This window comes from Euprymna scolopes, chromosome 40 (assembly GCF_053919585.1).
Source record: "Euprymna scolopes isolate OS-2025 chromosome 40, ASM5391958v1, whole genome shotgun sequence".
Taxonomy (NCBI): domain Eukaryota; kingdom Metazoa; phylum Mollusca; class Cephalopoda; order Sepiida; family Sepiolidae; genus Euprymna; species Euprymna scolopes.
Genome location: NC_136521.1, coordinates 45,059,895 through 45,078,637, shown reverse-complemented (window position 1 = coordinate 45,078,637; position 18,743 = coordinate 45,059,895). Strand labels below are relative to the sequence as shown.

The 18,743-nt window shown below is 35.5% G+C and overlaps 1 protein-coding gene across 4 annotated transcripts in view; it reads left to right on the top strand.

Annotated features, from left to right (window-relative positions):
• The window catches only part of LOC145265518 (solute carrier family 35 member D3-like), a 70,704-nt gene that overhangs the window by 28,953 nt on the left and 23,008 nt on the right, over positions 1-18,743 (top strand). For all 4 annotated transcript variants that reach the window (XM_080121431.1, XM_080121429.1, XM_080121432.1 and 1 more), the window contains exon 3: positions 17,710-18,206. In XM_080121431.1, the coding sequence (XP_079977557.1) occupies positions 17,762-18,206 (445 nt within the window). In that variant the 5' untranslated portion in view covers positions 17,710-17,761. The remainder of the gene's footprint in view (positions 1-17,709; positions 18,207-18,743) is intronic.

Below are 18,743 nucleotides of genomic sequence, written 5' to 3'. Positions count from 1 at the left end.
TAGTATTAGGTGCTACATTTTGTGGCTTTGGAGCAAGTTGATCCAGCGACACTGTTTTCTCCCTTCTAGTTGGAGGTCTAACATGGGTGTATTGAGAATTGCATTCTAGCAATTCAACTTCGTCGATAAAGGGTTCATACTTAGATGATCGTATGTTACGTTTCATCAGGACTGGACCTGGATTCAAAAGTCAACTGGGAAGTATTGATTTCCGATTATACTGGAATATTTGCTTTTGAGATGTAGCGTTAGTGGCAGCACACAATAACGAACGAATGGAATGCAAGGCATCGCGCAAAACTGATTCCCAATGAGAAATCATCAGTCTTTGCGACTTCCATGCCAGCGATAGCATTTTCCATAATGTGGCATTTAGTTATTTTACCAGGCCATTTCCCTGCAGATCATAAGTGTTTTTGCAGCTCGTTATTATTCCCTTTCTATGCAAAAAATCTGTTAATTCTGTTGAAATAAATGATGGACCTCTGTCATCTATATATCTATAAAAGTGAAAGTGTCTGTGTCTGTCTGTCTACATTTTCCTACGCAATAACTCTGTCGATTTTCAGTCTACAGATTCGAAATTTGATATACAGGGTACTGAGATTTGGGGAAATCTTTATAATCTGTTTTGCGGCCAGAAATTTGGCTGTTAAGGGGTCAAAGTTCAACGATTTGACCTTTGAAAACTCTACCAAACTCCTCCGCCAATTTTGGGTCTAAACACTTGAAATTTTAGATATAGGTTCCTTGAACATGGATCTAACTTAATAACTTGATTTGAGCCCAAAACAATAAATGTTAAGGAGTCATAATAGAGATCAAACTTTTTAAAAATTTGACCTGCGGTCTCTACCAAATTACTCAGCCAATTTCTGGTCTAAACATTCGAAATTTTACATAAAGGGTATTCAGAGATAAGGCAAGCTTTTTAATCAGTTTGAAAATTTGAGCTAATAATATATAAATGTATGTATGTATACTTGCATGTCTGCCTAAAACTTTTGACAGAGGCGACAAATTTTTACAAGATCAGTATCATATTGAAGCTCGATCTTTCAGATGACAAATACCGAAAAATTGGCTAAAAACATTTTCTTCACCCTCAACTGGTCACTTTTCTACAGGGCGGGGTCACTTTTTTCACCGATATTTTCAAAAGTCATCCCATCCCCTCTTTTTGATTGTCTAGCCTTAATTTAAGCCTATGTCACTTCCGGTTTGACAGTGGTCGTAACAGCAAAGACGTCAGGTTTTTTTCACCCCGTTCTTTTCCTCCTTCGTGGTACGGGTTTGAACCTGTTTTCCTACTACCAATTTTTTTTTTTTTTTTTTTTTTTTTTTTTTTTTTTTTTTTTTTGCTCAACACACACCTCCAAACACCCAGGCAACACCGAGCTAAAATGCTAGTAGTGAATAAAGGAAGGCATGCTAAACAGCAAAAATAGTTGAGAGAAACAATTTGTGATCGTTTGTGAGGACATATCTTGACATGGAAAGGCAAAGGTGAAGCATGATTATTCAGTGTTAATTGTTAATAGATATTTGTTTCGACTATGAGATGGCAAGCGTTCAAATGGTTGTTGCGCCTTGACAAGCTTACAATTAGCAGTTTTAATTCCGCACAGACGGAACAGTTCCCAATAGTTTGTCGAACATCATCGATGGAGTAAGGTAAGTTACGCAGACGTACAAAATGAGACATTCATGTGATGCTTGGATGACACAATAAAACGTGTAGGCCTTGTAGACTTGTTGACTTAGTGTTGGGGACGCACCCCTACTGCATAGAATAATGAACTATTCCATGACGTCACTTCTAGGTAACGAGAACCGGTTTACCAAGCGAGTCGGACACGTGCAGAGTATAGTCATTGCCACTTGTCCAGCAGTGAGCAAAGATATTGCTCAATCAATTTTTATGAATTTTTGTTAATACATATTTAATTGTTACTGTGTCTTTCTCGTCAACTATTCAACAACTAACATTACAACAATTAGTCCGGGAGCAAACCGCTTGAGAAAGTGTCTGCGGCTACATTATCTTTCCCTGGATGGTATATTACATCAAATATAAGGGCTGATAGTTTGATTCTCCAGCGTTCTACCTTCTCATTCTTTATTTTGATTGAGTGTTTCAGGTCATACATGAAAGCTATGGAGCATTGGTCTGTGATGAGTTTAAAGGCAGAACTGATGCCATTTACGCACTGCTCCAATGATGGTACGTGCTTCTTTTTCGAATGTAGAGTAATGTTGCTTGTTGACTGAAAGATCGGGGAAAGAAAGCAACTGAGCGACCATTCTGATTGAGAGTGGCTTTGAAAAAGAAAGATATCAATTTCTCACTTTTAATATACCTAGAAATACCAAACAGCCTAGTATGCCCCACACTGTCTGCCAAACTTCAGTCCGTCGCATCACTGCAGAGTTGTGTCCGTGCTTGTTTTGCAAGTACTTCTACAGAATGTGCTCTGATGAACTTACTGAATCTTACTTGTATCCAACACCAACCCACCCAATGTAAATACCATCGAATACCAGCAAAATCTTACCCCTTCATTGTTGCTGCCCAACTTCCCACTAAGGTTTCTGGTGCTACTAGATCAGGCTGTCTGAAGATATCAGCTTAATGACTTCAAGGCACCAAACATTTATGTTATTGATTTTTTTCCTTTCTAAAACTCAATCATGTTCTGCATAACCAATAACACAAATATTAATAATTTTACTCTACAAAACAACCAAACTAAACACCATGAATAAATATTGGGAGATATAAACAACTTGAAGCATAATTTTTTTTTTTTTTTTTTTTTTTTTTTCAAAATTACTCAATTAGCTAGCATAATAATTAACATAAAATAAATATAAGTAGTGGGCTTAGTTTTGGTGTGTTTACAACTGTCTTTACTGTTGAATTTTTTAACAGCTAGTAATTAAAAAGTAACTGGTAGATTGGTTTTACTACCACAACACTTTCCTGTAGGCTCACCTTGCATTTCTTTGTCATTAGCTCAATTTGTCAGCACTTAAAAAAACATGACTGGATCCTTTTCTCAATATAGACACATTTAGTTCATACTATAAAAACCATAAACCACAATACCAACATAAAAATATTACAAATCCTTTAAATCATTTGCATTAAAATTACGCACCAAACAATTAATATCAATTACGAAACTAGTCACAAACTTTTAAAATTAGCTAGCATAGTAATTAACATAATTTAACAGCAAAGAATTTATTTTATCAACCATTTTGAATTTTTTAAATATGATCACGTTCACATGCAACATGTCATCATTGTATATTTTAAAGTTGTTAATTATAATAATAGTTGTAAACATGTATACTACTTGTTATATATACCCAGCGTTGCCCAGTTGAAACCTATTGCCGAGCAGCGGGATTAGTCACATGCTATTTAAAATACACCAAATATGCTTGTTACGAAAAGTGACCCCATGTTGGATTAAGCCACAAATTTTTATAATTAACTAGTGTAGAAATTAACATAAAATAAACTATAAAATACGCATCAAGTGCACTTGAAAGCCAAATCACAACGTGATAATAGGAAAATAAACAAATATTTTACTTGTTTTAAATTTGTCACAAATATATTTCAGAGGTATACTCCATCTTCAGTGTGTTGTTTTGTTTTCTTTCTTTTTTTCTTTTTCTTCTTCCTTGCTATGTTGTAATACAACTGCTAGAAAAAACACAGCTCTTTACAAACAGACTTCTTTCTCCTAATTTACAACATGGCAAGGAAGAAGAAAAGGGAAAAAAAAGAAACAAAACAACACACTGAGGATGGAGTATCCCTCTGAAATATATTTCTGACAAATTTCAAACAAGTAAAATATTTGTTTATTTTCCTAATATTACGTTGTATTTGGCTTTCAAGCGCACGTGATGCGTATTTTATTTTATTAAAATTAAAACGTTTCTATATGAACTCTCATCCTTGACATTATATATATATATATATATATATATATATATATATATACTAGCAAAAGTACCCGTCGTTGACTGGATTCAAAAACAGCCTACAGAAAATGGACTCTGATTTATTAAAGTATGATAGGTTATGAAAAGGAAGGGTTGTAAAGAGATAGCTTCGAATTCGGGGGTATCAAAACCAAAGCGAAATATGATAAAAATAAAAATAAAATAGATAAACCCCCATAATTTATTATACCATACCTATTCACTGAAATGCTAATATATATATATATATATATATATATATATATATATATATAAAATACGCTTCAAGTGCACTTGAAAGCCAAATACAACATAATATTAGGAAAATAAACAAATATTTTGTTTGAAATTTGTCAGAAATATATTTCAGAGGTATACTCCATCTTCAGTGTGTTGTTTTGTTTCTTTTTTTTTTTCCCCCTTTTCTTCTTCCTTGCCATGTTGTAAATTTGGAGAAAGAAGTCTGTTTGTAAAGAGCTGCATGTTGTATCTAGCGGTTTTATTTTGAAATGTTTGAATTGTGCGTAGGCAACGCAAGAATAACGTTGCCTATTTTATTTTATTCAAATTAACTCAATGTTTCTATATGGAACTCACACCCTTGACATGAAATAAACTATTTTGAATTTTGTACACGTCTTTTTTTTTTTAATGTAATCACGTTCACATACATCTCATCATTGTATATTTTAAAGTCGTTAATTTTAATAATATCAACAGCTATAACCTCACTAAACCTGTCTGATGATGAATCTAATCAAAATATTTACAAAAATGTAACAAGAAGCTCACAGTTTATATACACCGATTTGACCGAAATGGTCTGTTCAAAACAAAAAAAAAAGTCTCATAAAAAAAATGGAATTTTGTAGTTTTTAACTTATCTACAACTACCAAACAACATAATGCCCCACACTGTCTACCAAACTTCAGTCTCTGTTGCATCACTGCAGAGTTGCATCCCTGTGCTTGTTTTACAAGTACTTCTACAGAATGTGCTCTGATGAACTTGCTGAATCTTACTTGAATCCCTCATTAACCCATCCAACGTAAATACCGTCAAATAGCAGCAAAATCTCACCTCTTCATTGTTGCTGCCCAACTCCTAACTGCTACCAGATTAGGTTGTCTGAAGATATCGGTTTCCTGAGTTTCCTTTCCAAAACTCAATCATATTCTGCAAAGCCCAAAACAAAAACAATTTTTCTCTACAAAACAACCAAGCTAAGCACCACGGATAAATATTTGGAAACATAAACAACTTGAAGAATAAAAATTTCTTTTTTTTTTTTTTTTTTTTTTTTTTTTTTCAAAATTTCTGGATTCGGCATTAAATAACCTGAAAAGGATTGATGTGCTATAAAGCATTACAACCAAGCATCTTTTAAATGGTACAAAAGGTATGATATTATTTGATTGCATTAGTTACATCGTGCTACATATGAGCGGTGGGTCAAATCTGTAGTGTGTGTTAGAAGTCCTTATTGTTTATATATCAAGTTTTGTTTTGAAAACTTGAATTTTGTCTAGAGAAGGCCTTGAAAAACTTTGAAAAGGGACATTGAAAATCTACACTCGTGGGCAAAAAAAAAAAAAATCGGCCAAACAAATTTTATTGCACTAAAAGCTATATTGAATAAAGAACGATTGAACAAGGAAACTTAAACGAGACTAATAATACAGAACAAAACATTTACTTTAATAAATGCTTAGGATTGAATCTCATTCCTTTCTGATTTCTTTATAAGATCAATCCTTTTAGACATGCTCTCAACGAAAATGAAACACTGAAGAGGAGATGCTATTCCATTTGCTTTGCACAGCTTCCCACAGTTTGTCATTCTTCTCAAAAGTTCTTCCAGCCAATGCACAAGATATTATGGACCAAATATTCCCGATTGGGTTTAAATCGGGGCTTTAACCTGGCCAAAATATCACATTAATTGAATTATCAGAAAACCATTTTTTTGTGACTTTAACAGTGTGTGCAGGGGCATTATTGTGTTGAAAAATAATGTTCTTAGATATTCCCAGCTTCTGGATACTTGGTAACAGTCCTGTTTCTAATATTCGAACGTATTCCTTTGCATTGATTGACTTCTCACATCTAATAAGTTCCCCAACTCCTGCTGCAGTAAAAGTTCCCCATACCATTATTCTTCCATTCCCGTGTTTAACTGTCGTTTTTATGCAACTTGACAAAAATCTTTCTCCAGTTCTTCAAATGCACTGTTCGGGAGCATCACTAGCAAGACAAAATCTTGATTCATCTGACCAGAAAACATTCCTGAACCAGTCTGTATCTTTCTTGCTATAACACAAGAAAAATCTCTTTCTATCATTGATGTTCTTAGATAAAAATGTCTTCTTTGCACACCTTTTAGAAGAAAATCCCATTTCTTTCATTTGTCTAGATATTGTATATATAGAAAGAGAATTTCCAGCCACTGTTTGGAATTCTTTGCTATGGTTGACATAAATTTTCTTTCGATCCTTCAAAACAATTAATTTAAGTCTGTGGTCGTCCTTCAAAGTGAATGCTCTAGGGCGACCAGATCCAGATTTCCCTTTTACCAAGCATTCGACTTCGAACCTTTGAACAATTCGCTTCACCACAGAAAGAGATGTTTTCACTTTTTCTTTTAAAATATCAAAAATCTTCTTGTAAATCATTTGCAATTCGTTCTTTCATATCCTTGCCAAGATGCGGTCTTACCATTTTTAGGATTAATTTTTCCACTTATTATATGCTATAATAATAATGATCTGCAAAATAGAAGTTTTCAGTTAAAATTAACAAACATTCATGGAAAAATACTGAAAAAGCGATTTATTCCTTCTTTCACTCTTGGCCCATTTTTTGCTCGTGAGTGTATACGCACCCTGTATGCTTCAGTGGCAATACGCCTTGTTTGAGGGGAAATGAGTTTTTTTTAAGATCATAATGGGTTTTTAAATGGTCATGGCCAACCTTCATATATCAGGTCAACGAAGACTGTCTGTACTTTTTGTTTTTAATAAAATTGACAACAAATGTGAAACAAGAAAATTGTTGTCATTCAATGATGATTTATTTAGAAAAAATGTTGACAATAAATAAGTGAATGAAATCAAGAATGTGAATGAAATTTGAAAATGAGAAATGCATATTTGCTGTTTGTACTCCGATTGTTATTATTTTCAACAAGCAAGGCTACTTGGCATTGACCGGAATTTATTTTCAGATAAAATCAGAATAAAAATAATTTAGCCCTGGGTGAGAATCGAACTCAAAAACTATTTTAACTACATGGGTATAATCAAGGGTCGAATGTGCATAAAATTAAAACAGGTAGCTTTTGTTCTTCTTTCCTTTCATCTCTTTTTTTTCTTTTTTCTTTCTTGACTCTTTTCTTGTCTTTTTTTCTTCTTGTCTTTTTCTTTCTTGTCTTTTTTCTTTTTCTCTTTTCTTTCTGTTTTTTTTTCCTTTTTCTCTTTTTTCTTTCTTGTCTCTTGTTTCTTTTCTTTCTTGTTTCTTTTCTTTCTTGTTTCTTTTCTTATTTCTTTTTTACTTGTCTTTTTTCTTGTCTTTTTCTTTCTTTTCTTTCTTGTTTTTTTTTCTTTGTTTTTTTTCTTTCTTGTCTCTTTTCTTTTTCCTTTTTCACTTTTTTCTTTCTCCTTTTCTTTCTTTTTTCTTTCTCCTTTTCTTTCTTTCTTTTTTCTTTCTCCTTTTCTTTCTTTCTTTTTTCTTTCTCCTTTTCTTTCTTTCTTTTTTCTTTCTCCTTTTCTTTCATTTTTCTTTCTCCTTTTCTTTCATTTTTCTTTCTCCTTTTCTTTCTTTCTTTTTTCTTTCTCCTTTTCTTTCTTTCTTTTTTCTTTCTCCTTTTCTTTCTTTCTTTTTTCTTTCTCCTTTTCTTTCTTTTTTCTTTCTCCTTTTCTTTCTTTTTTCTTTCTCCTTTTCTTTTTTCTTTCTCCTTTTCTCTTTTCTTTCTCCTTTTCTCTTTTCTTTCTCCTTTTCTCTTTTCTTTCTCCTTTTCTTTGTCCTTTTCTTTCTTTCTTTGTCCTTTTCTTTCTTTCTTTCTTTGTCCTTTTCTTTCTTTCTTTTTTTTCTTTCTTTTTTTCTTTGTCCTTTTCTTTGTCTTTTTTTCTTTGTCCTTTTCTTTCTGTCTTTCTTTCTTTGTCCTTTTCTTTCTTTGTCTTTCTTTCTTTGTCCTTTTCTTCTTTCTCCTTTTCTTCTTTCTCCTTTTCTTCCTTTTCTATCTTTCCTTTTCGTTCCTCTCTTTTCTGTCTCTTTCTATCAGGTTGCAAAGTTCTTTTAAATTCAGATTAACATATCTCGGTTCATACAAAAATTTATTTATTGAAATACCATCAACATAAATACCAATGCAAAACAAATGTACTTATGCCAGTAACATAAAAATCTTGCGTTCTGGTGGTGAAGTCACTGAAGGCGTTTTTGATATCGCTTAGGTTTTTTAAGCATTTATCATGCAGAAAGTTGTCGAGATGCTTGAAAAAGTGCTGGTCGATAGGTGAGAGGTCTGGAGAGTATGGCGGATGAGTAGAGTTTCATAGCCCAATTTCTGCAAGGTCGAACATTGTCGTGGAGGAGAATCGGGCCTTTTCTGTTGACTAATGTTGGGTGTTGTTGTCAAAGTTTCTGATGCATTTCATTCATTTGTTGACAGTACTTATCTGTCGTAATGATTTCGCCTGAATTCAAAAAACTAATGGATGAGACCAGTCGCAGACCACCAAATAGTCGGCATGACCTTCTTTTTGTGCAACTCTGGCTTCAGAAAATTTTGTGGAGCTTCATCGGCTTGTTTTCTAGTGGTGAGCACATGGCAAGCAAATTCCAAATTAACTGGTTTGATTGAAGAATGCTAATCAGGGCTCTATAGACAAATTTATCTTTGATTGGTCTTTGATAACTAAATATTTTCGTTTACTAGGCAAATAGAAAGTTACTAGCCAAACCCAGCTGATTTTTGGAATATGACATTTTCATTCTGTGACAAGTATGTACATCATAAAGATTTTTCTGGATTTTTTAAAAATAAATGTAATTCCAAATATGTACTTCATTTTATGTTGAGTCTTGAAGGTATAAACATTACAAATTCTTCAGATAATTTTTAAACAGCCTTCATTAAAAAAAAAAGGCGGGGGTTAAAGATATTTGGCAGATTGTTGGTGAAATAAACACAATCGCCAAAAGAAGTGTTTTTTTGTTTTTTTATTTCTAGTCACTATTTGAAATAAAAAAAAAAAGATAATGAAAGGAATTGTTTTTGGTATCTGAAAATAGGCACAATTTTTTCTGATTCCAATACCCTAAAAAGTTCCGATTTTTCTGATTCCCGATTCCAATTAATCATCCCAATACTATATATTTCACGATTGGGGAATGCTGGACTGTATGCTAGTGTTGATCTAGAACTAACAAGGAACTTATTTTCCAGGAAACACCAGAGCAACGCAAATAAGACACTACAGCAAAATCTTTTGCATAAATTAGTTCTATAGATAACATCTCCGATTGTATTAACACATCGCACGCGAATAAATCATATGGAACGAAATAAATGCAGTGGGAACGACTTTACAAACTGCTGCGTGACATGATGCCTGGTCCTGAATGACAAAATATATACAGTTTTTTATCAATAGTTGATTAACGAAACAAATCATTTGCTTACCCAACACTGCTTAATTTATTGCCCTAACAAATATGTTTGCACCAGGCTTTGAGAAAATATCCCTTCCCCCACCATTTTCCCCAGCAACACAAAACATGTGTCCTTTTTGTGGGTCTGTTTACTTTTACTGTAGATTAAAGCAGTTTTTATGTATTGCTAGCAGTTCAGCCTAGCTTTGCGTGAGCCCTATGTCCTGTTCATAACTTTATGTGCATATGTATATATTAAAAAGTTTGGCTCATGTCCAGGTAACCTACATCTAAAATTTCAAGTGTTTAGACCTAAAATTGTTGGAGGAGTTTGGTAGAGTCTACAAAGGTCAACTCTCGGCAACCAAATTTTCACCCAAAAACTGATTAAAAAGCTTGCTGCATGTGTGAATACCCTTCATTTAAAATTTCAAATGTTTAGACCAAAAATTAGTTGAATAGTTTGCTAGAGAACCGCAAAGGTCAAATCTTGTGAACTTTGATCTCTTGGCAGCCAAATTTTCGGCCAAAAACCGATTAAAAAGCTTACACTATGTCTGAGTACACTTTATGTAAAATTTCAAATGTTTAGACGAAAAATTGGCTGAGTAATTTGTTAGAGAACACAGAGGTAAAAAATTTTTAAACCATAACCCCAATTTTGACTGCCTTAACATTTATTGTTTTGGGCTCAAATCAAATTATAAAGTTAGATCCATGTCCAAGTAACCTGTATCTAAAATTTCAAGTGTTTAGACACAAAATTGGTGGAGGAGTTTGGTAGAGTTTTCAAAGGTCAAATCGTTGAACTTTGACCCCTTAACAGCCATATTTCTGGTCGAAAACCGATTAAAACAGATTTTCCTAAATCTCAAGACTCCTTATATCAAATCTAGAGTCTGTAGACTGAAAATTGAGTTATTTGGTAGGGAAGTGTACACATAGATACACACACACACGATAGATTTGGATTTTTCAGAAGATTGTTCTCATGTTATTCTTACAACGTTTTGGTTGATGTAACCTCCGACCTTTTTCAGGTGTATTTTTTTGTGGAACTCAAAACTGGGGGAGGGAGGGGGCATCTTTCTGTGTAACTCATCGGGGGGGGGCATCTTTCTGTGGAACTTGTGATGGGGGGAGGTCTTCCTGTGGAACTCGGGGATCGGGGAGTGAGGGGGGGGGCTTTCTGCAAAACTCATCGGGGTGGGGGAGCTTTCTGCTTAACTCTGGCGATGGACCTTTCTGTGGAGGAGGGGGGGATCTCCACGGAATTATAAATGGAACTCTGTATTTAATCCAAAAGGTTAGCATACTCTCATTCTGTCAACCATAATCAATCCTCATTTAAAAAATTCAGAAACGTAAAGCGCTCTTTATTTCAACATTTCATCCACTCTCCATTTTTTTTTTTTTTTTTTTTTTTTTTTTTACCATAAAGTTTTCCTGTTATTACCCCTATGCTGGCAATGGAAAGTTAAAATGATTTTTTTTGTGTGTGCTATTACATATTAAAACTGCAAATTTTAAAATAACCATAAAACAAAACATTTTAGGCTTTTTAGTCGGATTTATTTTGCTATATAAATTTAATGTAAAATGATCATCCAGTTCTTGACCACATAGTCTAGGAAAGAACCAGTAACCATTTTTTTTTTTTTTTTACTTAGGAGTCACCACTTATCAAGGCCCGAAGGCCACTTGAGGATAAAGGTTAATGAATATAAGGTGGTAGTTTAGTAATCACTAATGGTGTAAATGGGTATAATTTGATTATTTATGGAGACGGCTCAACAAGAATTTGTTTACATTGGATTTGAAGGCTACTATGTTGTATTCAACCGGGAAGCAAGCCAGCGGAAGTGTTCCACAGGCAGGCTCTGGGAAAAAAGCTTTGTTCATGGAATCTGCATTTAGATTTAGGCACAGATAGAGTGGGGAAAATCGTATATAGTGGTTGTAAGTAGTCAAGTGTTTTTTTTTTTTTTTTTTTTGTGAAAGTTTAGCAAGGTGGAGGGCAAAGATTGCAGTTCAGTCGAGCACTTGCCATGAAAATAATGATAGAGCAAACATAGGTTCGCAACGTCATGGAGTAACCGTAAGATGTCAGATTTTCTTTTCACTTTCTCTTCCGCCTTCTTGTCACGGGTTCTAGCCTGCCTTCCTACTTACCTTTTTTTTTTTTTTTTTTTTTTTTTTGTCCCCCAACACACACCTCCAAACACCCGGGCAACACAGGGCACCCAGGCTAGTATTCCTGAAATATTAGTATATTATAGGCTTTCTGGCATCATAGAGGCAAAATTTGAGATTATACTGCTTTTCTTTATTTTTTAAGAAAAAAAATTATGCTTTTTGTAGTCTGAACTTCTGCCTGCAATAAAAATGAAAAGAAATTGAAGTTGTTTACTTCTAAATGCTACTTGTTTAATGAGGGGGAAAAAAACATTATTGACCTAAAAGAAACACTTTGAAATATTCGAGTAGTACAATCATGGCTGTCATCTTGTGTATTTTTAGTACGATCGAACTAGTCTTCAGTGTATGCAATTGTTTTTTGTTTTTTTTGTTTTGTTTTGTTTGTTTTTTTCCAAAAATACCAGCGAGTTATCAAGGTCACAAGCCACTTGAAGATAAGAGTAAACAAGATTGCCAGTTGGATGATGAACAATGTTATGAGAGGATTGAAAATGTGTGGAAAGGGCAAAATTTGGTTATTTATGAAGATAGTTTGACAAGTATTTGTTGAAATTAGACTTGAAGACAAACATGTAATCAGCAAGGAAGCAGTTTCTGTGTTATTGTGAATTTCTTGGAAAGAAACTCTTTTCATGGAAGTTCAATTTGCTTTTAAATAAAGGAAGGAAAGTTCGTTGCAGTGGTTAGGATGGTTCTTGCTGTGAATGTTTTACTGGTGGTGGTGGAGACTACAGATTGGGGCTTAGTTGAGCACTTTCCACGAAAATAACGGTAGAGTAGAGAAATCTATATCTATAAAAGCGTGTGTGAAGACACTTCTCAACCTATATACTCAACATATTTTTTGATCTACAAACTTGAAATTTGGTATATAAGGTATTCAGACCTGTGGAAAACTTTAATCGGTTTGCATCCGGAAAAAGAGCTGCTAAGGGGTCAAAATTTAAAAAACTGGTACTTGTGGGTCATCAGATTTTTTATCTGCTGTCAACTGTTTTACGACTGCGCATGTGCGACTCGTTCACATGATAGCTTCCTTATGCTAAGAATAAATAGGTTTGAAAACATTTTTTAAAGAGTGTGTCAAGCTGGCCTAATGGTTATTGTACTTAACTGTGTTTAGGTTTTGATTTTTATCTCAGCTAGATTTTTTTTTTTTTTTTCACTTCCAAGAAGTGAACTGTTTAAAAAAAAAACATAATACTTGTATGCACATATTTCCGTTTTTTTTTTTCCGTTTTTTTTTTTTTTTTTACTTTATTTTTTATTTATTTATTTTTAAGGAATTTAACGTTACATTTAATACTGGAAAACACTAGGTACGTTGCGTATTATATAGACAGAATGTGTGTATATGTCTTTATATTTTTACCACATTTATTTTACAAAGAAGTTATCAAGGCCCGGAGGCCACTCTTTTATTTTACTTCAGTTGAAGTTCTCAGAAATCAAGGGGCCCATGACCTGGGGCTAACACTTGAACTCTATATGAGATGCATAGATATTTGAATGTTCCATTTAAGTTCTTTATTTCTCAAACACTGAGTTTGTAAAGAAATTTAGAACATAATTTTCCTCTCCCCAATTAACCATTTTCATATGTTGTAGTATATCTTTGATTTTGGTCTCTTGGTCTTACTGGATTCCAGGACAAGAACTATCTAATCTGGTGGAGTATCCAGCTTCGGGCTATTACTTGAGGTAACATCACTTGGAGAAGGTGCACCATTCCTCGTAAAAGCTAATGTAAGTTAGCCATAGTGCGGACATCTTATTTGGGTAGCGAATACGAAATGTGATTTTGAATATTTGGTCAGGGTTTACTTCTATGGAAAAGTATCCTTATGCCAGGTTGTTCTGACAAACCTCTGTATAGAGAGACCTTAGACACTCAAGGACAGTGTCTAGTAGGCATTCAAGTTCTCTCCGTTATCAAGGCCCGGAGGCCACTCAAGTATAAGGATTAATCTGTGCATGTAAGTCAATGCGACAATATCGTAGTAATCGTTAGTAGTGGAAATTTGGTAAATTGGTTTACTTAAGGACTTGTTTACGGACTTGAAGACGTCCATATTGTAGTCGGCTGGAAAGCAGGAAAATGGAACAGTTTCACAGGCGTGCAGTTCTAAGAAAGAAGCTTTGTTCATGGAATCTAAATTTGGGTTTAGGCACAGATAAAGAGGGAGGGGTGTTGGAATTATTGATAGTGGTTTTAGCTAGGTGAGTGTTTTTTGTGAAAGTTTGGTGAGGGGGGGGGCATAGATTGGAGCTCAGATGAGCAACTTGCTATACTACCCTTCTGATTTACTCCTATATTGTACCTACTTTTTATATTTCTGATTTCTTACCATATCCTATTCTTTCATTTTATTGCTCCCTTATCTATTTATTGGAGAGGGACCTATGTTTTCAGTAGCATCAGCGTGTCTGTTAGTCAGGACAATTGCCAGATAGCCGTCAGTTAGATTTTCTTGAAATTTTGCCGCAAATTGTATTTCATTAAATAGACGTGCACAGTGAAAAAAAAAAAAATTTTTTTTTGCGAAAATTACCGTTGCGTCCCCAGCGGCTCAAAAGAGGTAAAAAATGATGCTCTTAGTTTCCCCTCTATGTCCTGCTCTAAGCAAGTCTGACGACCTAGTCCACAAATTCCAAAACTCCATCATGACAAGTTTCAAGAAAAAATACATGATTAAACCCGGATCTCCAACTTCCAATGTAGACCCAATAGATCATCACAGATAAATCAGGGGAGCAATAGGATATGGTAAGAAATAGGAAATATAAAAAGTAGGTACAATATAAGAGTAAATCAGAAGTGTAGTACATATGTAGGTAATATCTGGTTTATCGTAAGTTTCATGACAAGTTGCTCTTCTGAGCTCCAATCTATGCCCTCCCCCCACCTAAAACGTTCTGATCCCCATCTGGCATCAATTGAAATGAATGGCTCTTGTCTTGAGGAGGCCTCATGTTTTGACAAGCTTCTGGGCTTGACCTTTACTCCTGATCTTAAATGGAGCACGTACATCAAATCTGTTGCCAAGGACACTGGAAAAATGGTGGGATCCTTCTATCGATCCAGTAGATATCTCACTGCTGATGCAATTTTCTATTTATATAAGAGCTAGGTATGTCCAAGGATGGAGTACTGTTGCCACATCTAGGCAGGAGCTGCTAGAATGGACTTGTCCTGCCTTGATAGAGTTCAAAATAGACTTTGTAGCCTCGTAGGAGATGTCCTTTTCTCTGCTTTATCGTTATTTTTATGGCAAGTGCTCGACTGAGCTTCAATCTATGGTCCCCCCCTCACCAAACTTTCACAAGAAACACTCATCTAGCTGAAAACACTATCAATAATTCCCCCCACTCTTTATCTGTGCCTAAACCCAAACGTAGATTCCATGGACAAAGCTTCTTTCTTAGAACTGCACGCCTGTGGAATTGTCTTCCGTTTTCCTGCTTTCTAGCTGACTACAATATGGTTGTCTTCAAGTCCAACGTAAACAAATTTTTGATGAGCTGTTCTACTTAAGTTAACAAATTTACTGAATTTCCATTACTAATGATTACTATATTGTCCAATTTACTACTGTACACTCTTAACCTTTATCCTCGAGTGGTTATGCCTATGTAAAAAAAAAAAAAAAAAAAAGTGCCCCAAAATGGCTAAAAATGACACTCTTTGCCCCATAACTTTTGATCCATTCATTAGATTTTCCTGAAACTTGGCCAAAATGTGGAGCCCATTGTTCTTATAAATCCAGTATGGGTGACCCTGACAAAATTCTGGTTTGCGTACCCGGGGACTTTCAGTGCTAAAAATGCTCCCCTTTTTTTTTTTAATTGCATTTTCACCCAAACAAGACACTGTGCCACTTTGATGTAGGGGGCTACTATTTGGGACATAATTTGCAAGGGTACTATATAGGGAGTTGGGCAGCAAGATGTCTGTTTACATTACACCTTCAACTTCTGCATGTCAGTACAATCAGGAAAGCAGGAACCTGGAAGGGAATTCCAAAGTCTAGCAGTCTTAGGGAAGAAACTATTAGAGTAGAAGGCTCTCTTACATCTAGGGATTTCTACTGTGTAGGGGTGGGATTTTGCTGCTTGTCAGCTTTGTTGGGGGTATTTATGTCAAGGAGATATAGGGGATTGTCAATGGGACAGGTTGAAACCTAGCTGACAGTGCGTGACCTATTAGGTTGGTAACTTTTGAACCTTGTTTAAGAGAAGACAGACTAGTAGCAGATGCAATAGCCCAAATGTGTGCAGTCAGCACCAACCCTATTCAGGGTTTAACCGGCTACCTCCGAAGGAGGAAGTTTCATGGGAGTATGAAATTCACAAGCGGACCCCAGTCGCATGTATAATGTGGCAACAATACTCCATGCATGGGCGAATGTTGGCCTTGTAGAGGTGCGGGATACTCTCATGTGTAAGTAACTTTCTAGCACGGTAGAGAGAGCCCACCTTCCTTACAGTAGCCTTGACAATGCCTTTAATGTATCTGTTCTATCATGTTCCCCATAAATGTTAAGCCGAGCAGTTTGGTTTGGTTGTTTTTGTTTTACGGCATATCAACCCGTTTCAGGTTATTTAATGCCGAATCCAGTTATTTTGAAGAAAATTTTGTTAATAAAATATTTTTTTTTTTTTTTTTTTTTTTTTCCAAGTTGGTTTCTATTTAACCCATAGTTGGGACCCTAACAGATACTACCACTCCAGGTCAGAGTGAACCTGGGAGCAATGGTAATTAAAGGGTGGCGCCACACTCCCCAAAACCTGCAAGCTGGGGCCTCACCGTCGAATATAGTTTAAGGTCATATCCAGGACCCGAGGAGTTTGAATGAATCATTAGCCATGGCTATTGGTGAAGGTTTCTTGTAGTTATTAAAAGAAATGGCAGCGTTGTGTTGTCTATCTGAAGTAGCGCAACTCGGGGCACTTTTTCTTGCCCTGACAGAGTACAAGTCCGACTGCAATATATTTGGGAATCGGGTTTTCTCTTGCCTACTATTCTTTATTTTATTTTTTTTTATTAGAAATAGCTCTAGAAAAAACATGAAGCCACTTGATGTAAAGAGCTGAATGATTAAGGCATGCGCATTAGTAAAACAGTTGACAGACAGACAAAAATCCGATGATCCACACATACTAATTTTTCAGTTTGGATCCTTTAGCAGCCCTTTTATTCTGGATGAGAACTAATTTAAAAAAGTTTTCCACATGTCTGAATACCCTATATACCAAATTTCAAATCTGTAGATCAAAACTTTGTCAAGTATATAGGTTGAGAAATGTCCTTACACACACACATTCTCACTTTTATACATATATAGATTAGAAATTGTATTTTTAAGACACTGACAATGCATATTAGTTTAATTAGAATTCATTATTGGGATGAGTAATTTGTATTATTTATCCATTTATTTATTGCGGAATATAGATAGATAGTGGATAGAGACGTTGAACCTTGATGATTCCAGATGAGCATTGTCTGAAGATAGTGGTAGTGGTTTCAATCCTACTCAAATCCGGCCAGAGGCTTAGTTGGCCAAAACGTGGTGAGACGACAACAAACTATGGAAGGTAGTAATTGCTGAGGATGCAGTAAGGAGATTTGGAGTTCCTATCCCGTTGCGGTTAACCACCTGATGAAGACCAGAGGAATAGTTGGCCGCAACGTTGTGAAACTGGCAATGCAGTTTAGTAGAAAACATTCTTGAATCTGGACAAGGCAAACAAAATAAATAGCAATACTGATGAAATTTGATAATTTTCAATTAAACATCTATTTATTAACGTAACTGACCTTTACATAATAAACTTTCTCTTTCCTTTTCCAGTTCCCTGCTATGACCCAAATACTAAAATCTTGAAATAAAAGAAACCTCCAAGATGAACGAATGGGACGATTCTGGACAATTCATCCGTGGCACGGCAGCTGCTATCTTCTATGGTGTCTGTTCCGTGTCAATGGCCTTCCTTAACAAAATCCTTATGGACAGCTATGATTTTGACTTCCCAATCAGCATCCTTGTCTTTCAGATGGGGACCACAATTATCATCTTGTATGCTTTAAGGTTCCTGCGATTCATCGATCTTCCTGGCTACACCCTAAAAGATGGATACCTCTTTGCCCTTCCTGCGTTCTTCTACAGTGCCAATTCAGTACTGGCACTTCTCTCGTTGAGTCATATGAACGTTGCTATGTACGGTGTCCTGAAAAGGTGTGCTCCAATGGTGACCTTGTTGTTGTCGGTGTTCATTCTGAAACGAGGTCTTCCTTCGGCGCTCACACTCACATCGATTGGACTTCTAACCACAGGCTGCGTCATAGCAGGTCAGTTCAGAAAGTGTTGAAAAAAGAAAAGCAAATCTTTTTCCTATTTTTCTTTCCCTCTCATTCTCTTTTGTATTTTTTCTCTTTTTCATATTTCTCTCTCTTTCCCACTTTCTCACCCTCTCGCACGAAATTTTACTCTCTCTCTCTCTCTCTCGCACGCAATTTTACTCTCTCTGTCTCGCACACAATTTTACTCTCTTTCTCTCTGTCTCGCACGCAATTTTACTCTTTCTCTCGCACGCAATTTTACTCTTTCTCTCGCACGCAGTTTTACTCTCTCGCGCGCGCAATTTTACACACACACACACACACACTCTCTCTCGCAATTTTACACACACACACACACACTCGCGCGCGCGCGGAATTTTACACACTCTCTCCCTCGCGCGTGGAATTTTACACACACCCTCTCCCTCGCGCGTGGAATTTTACACACACCCTCTCCCTCGCGCGTGGAATTTTACACACACCCTCTCCCTCGCGCGTGGAATTTTATACACACACACACACACACACACACTCTCTCTCGCGCGC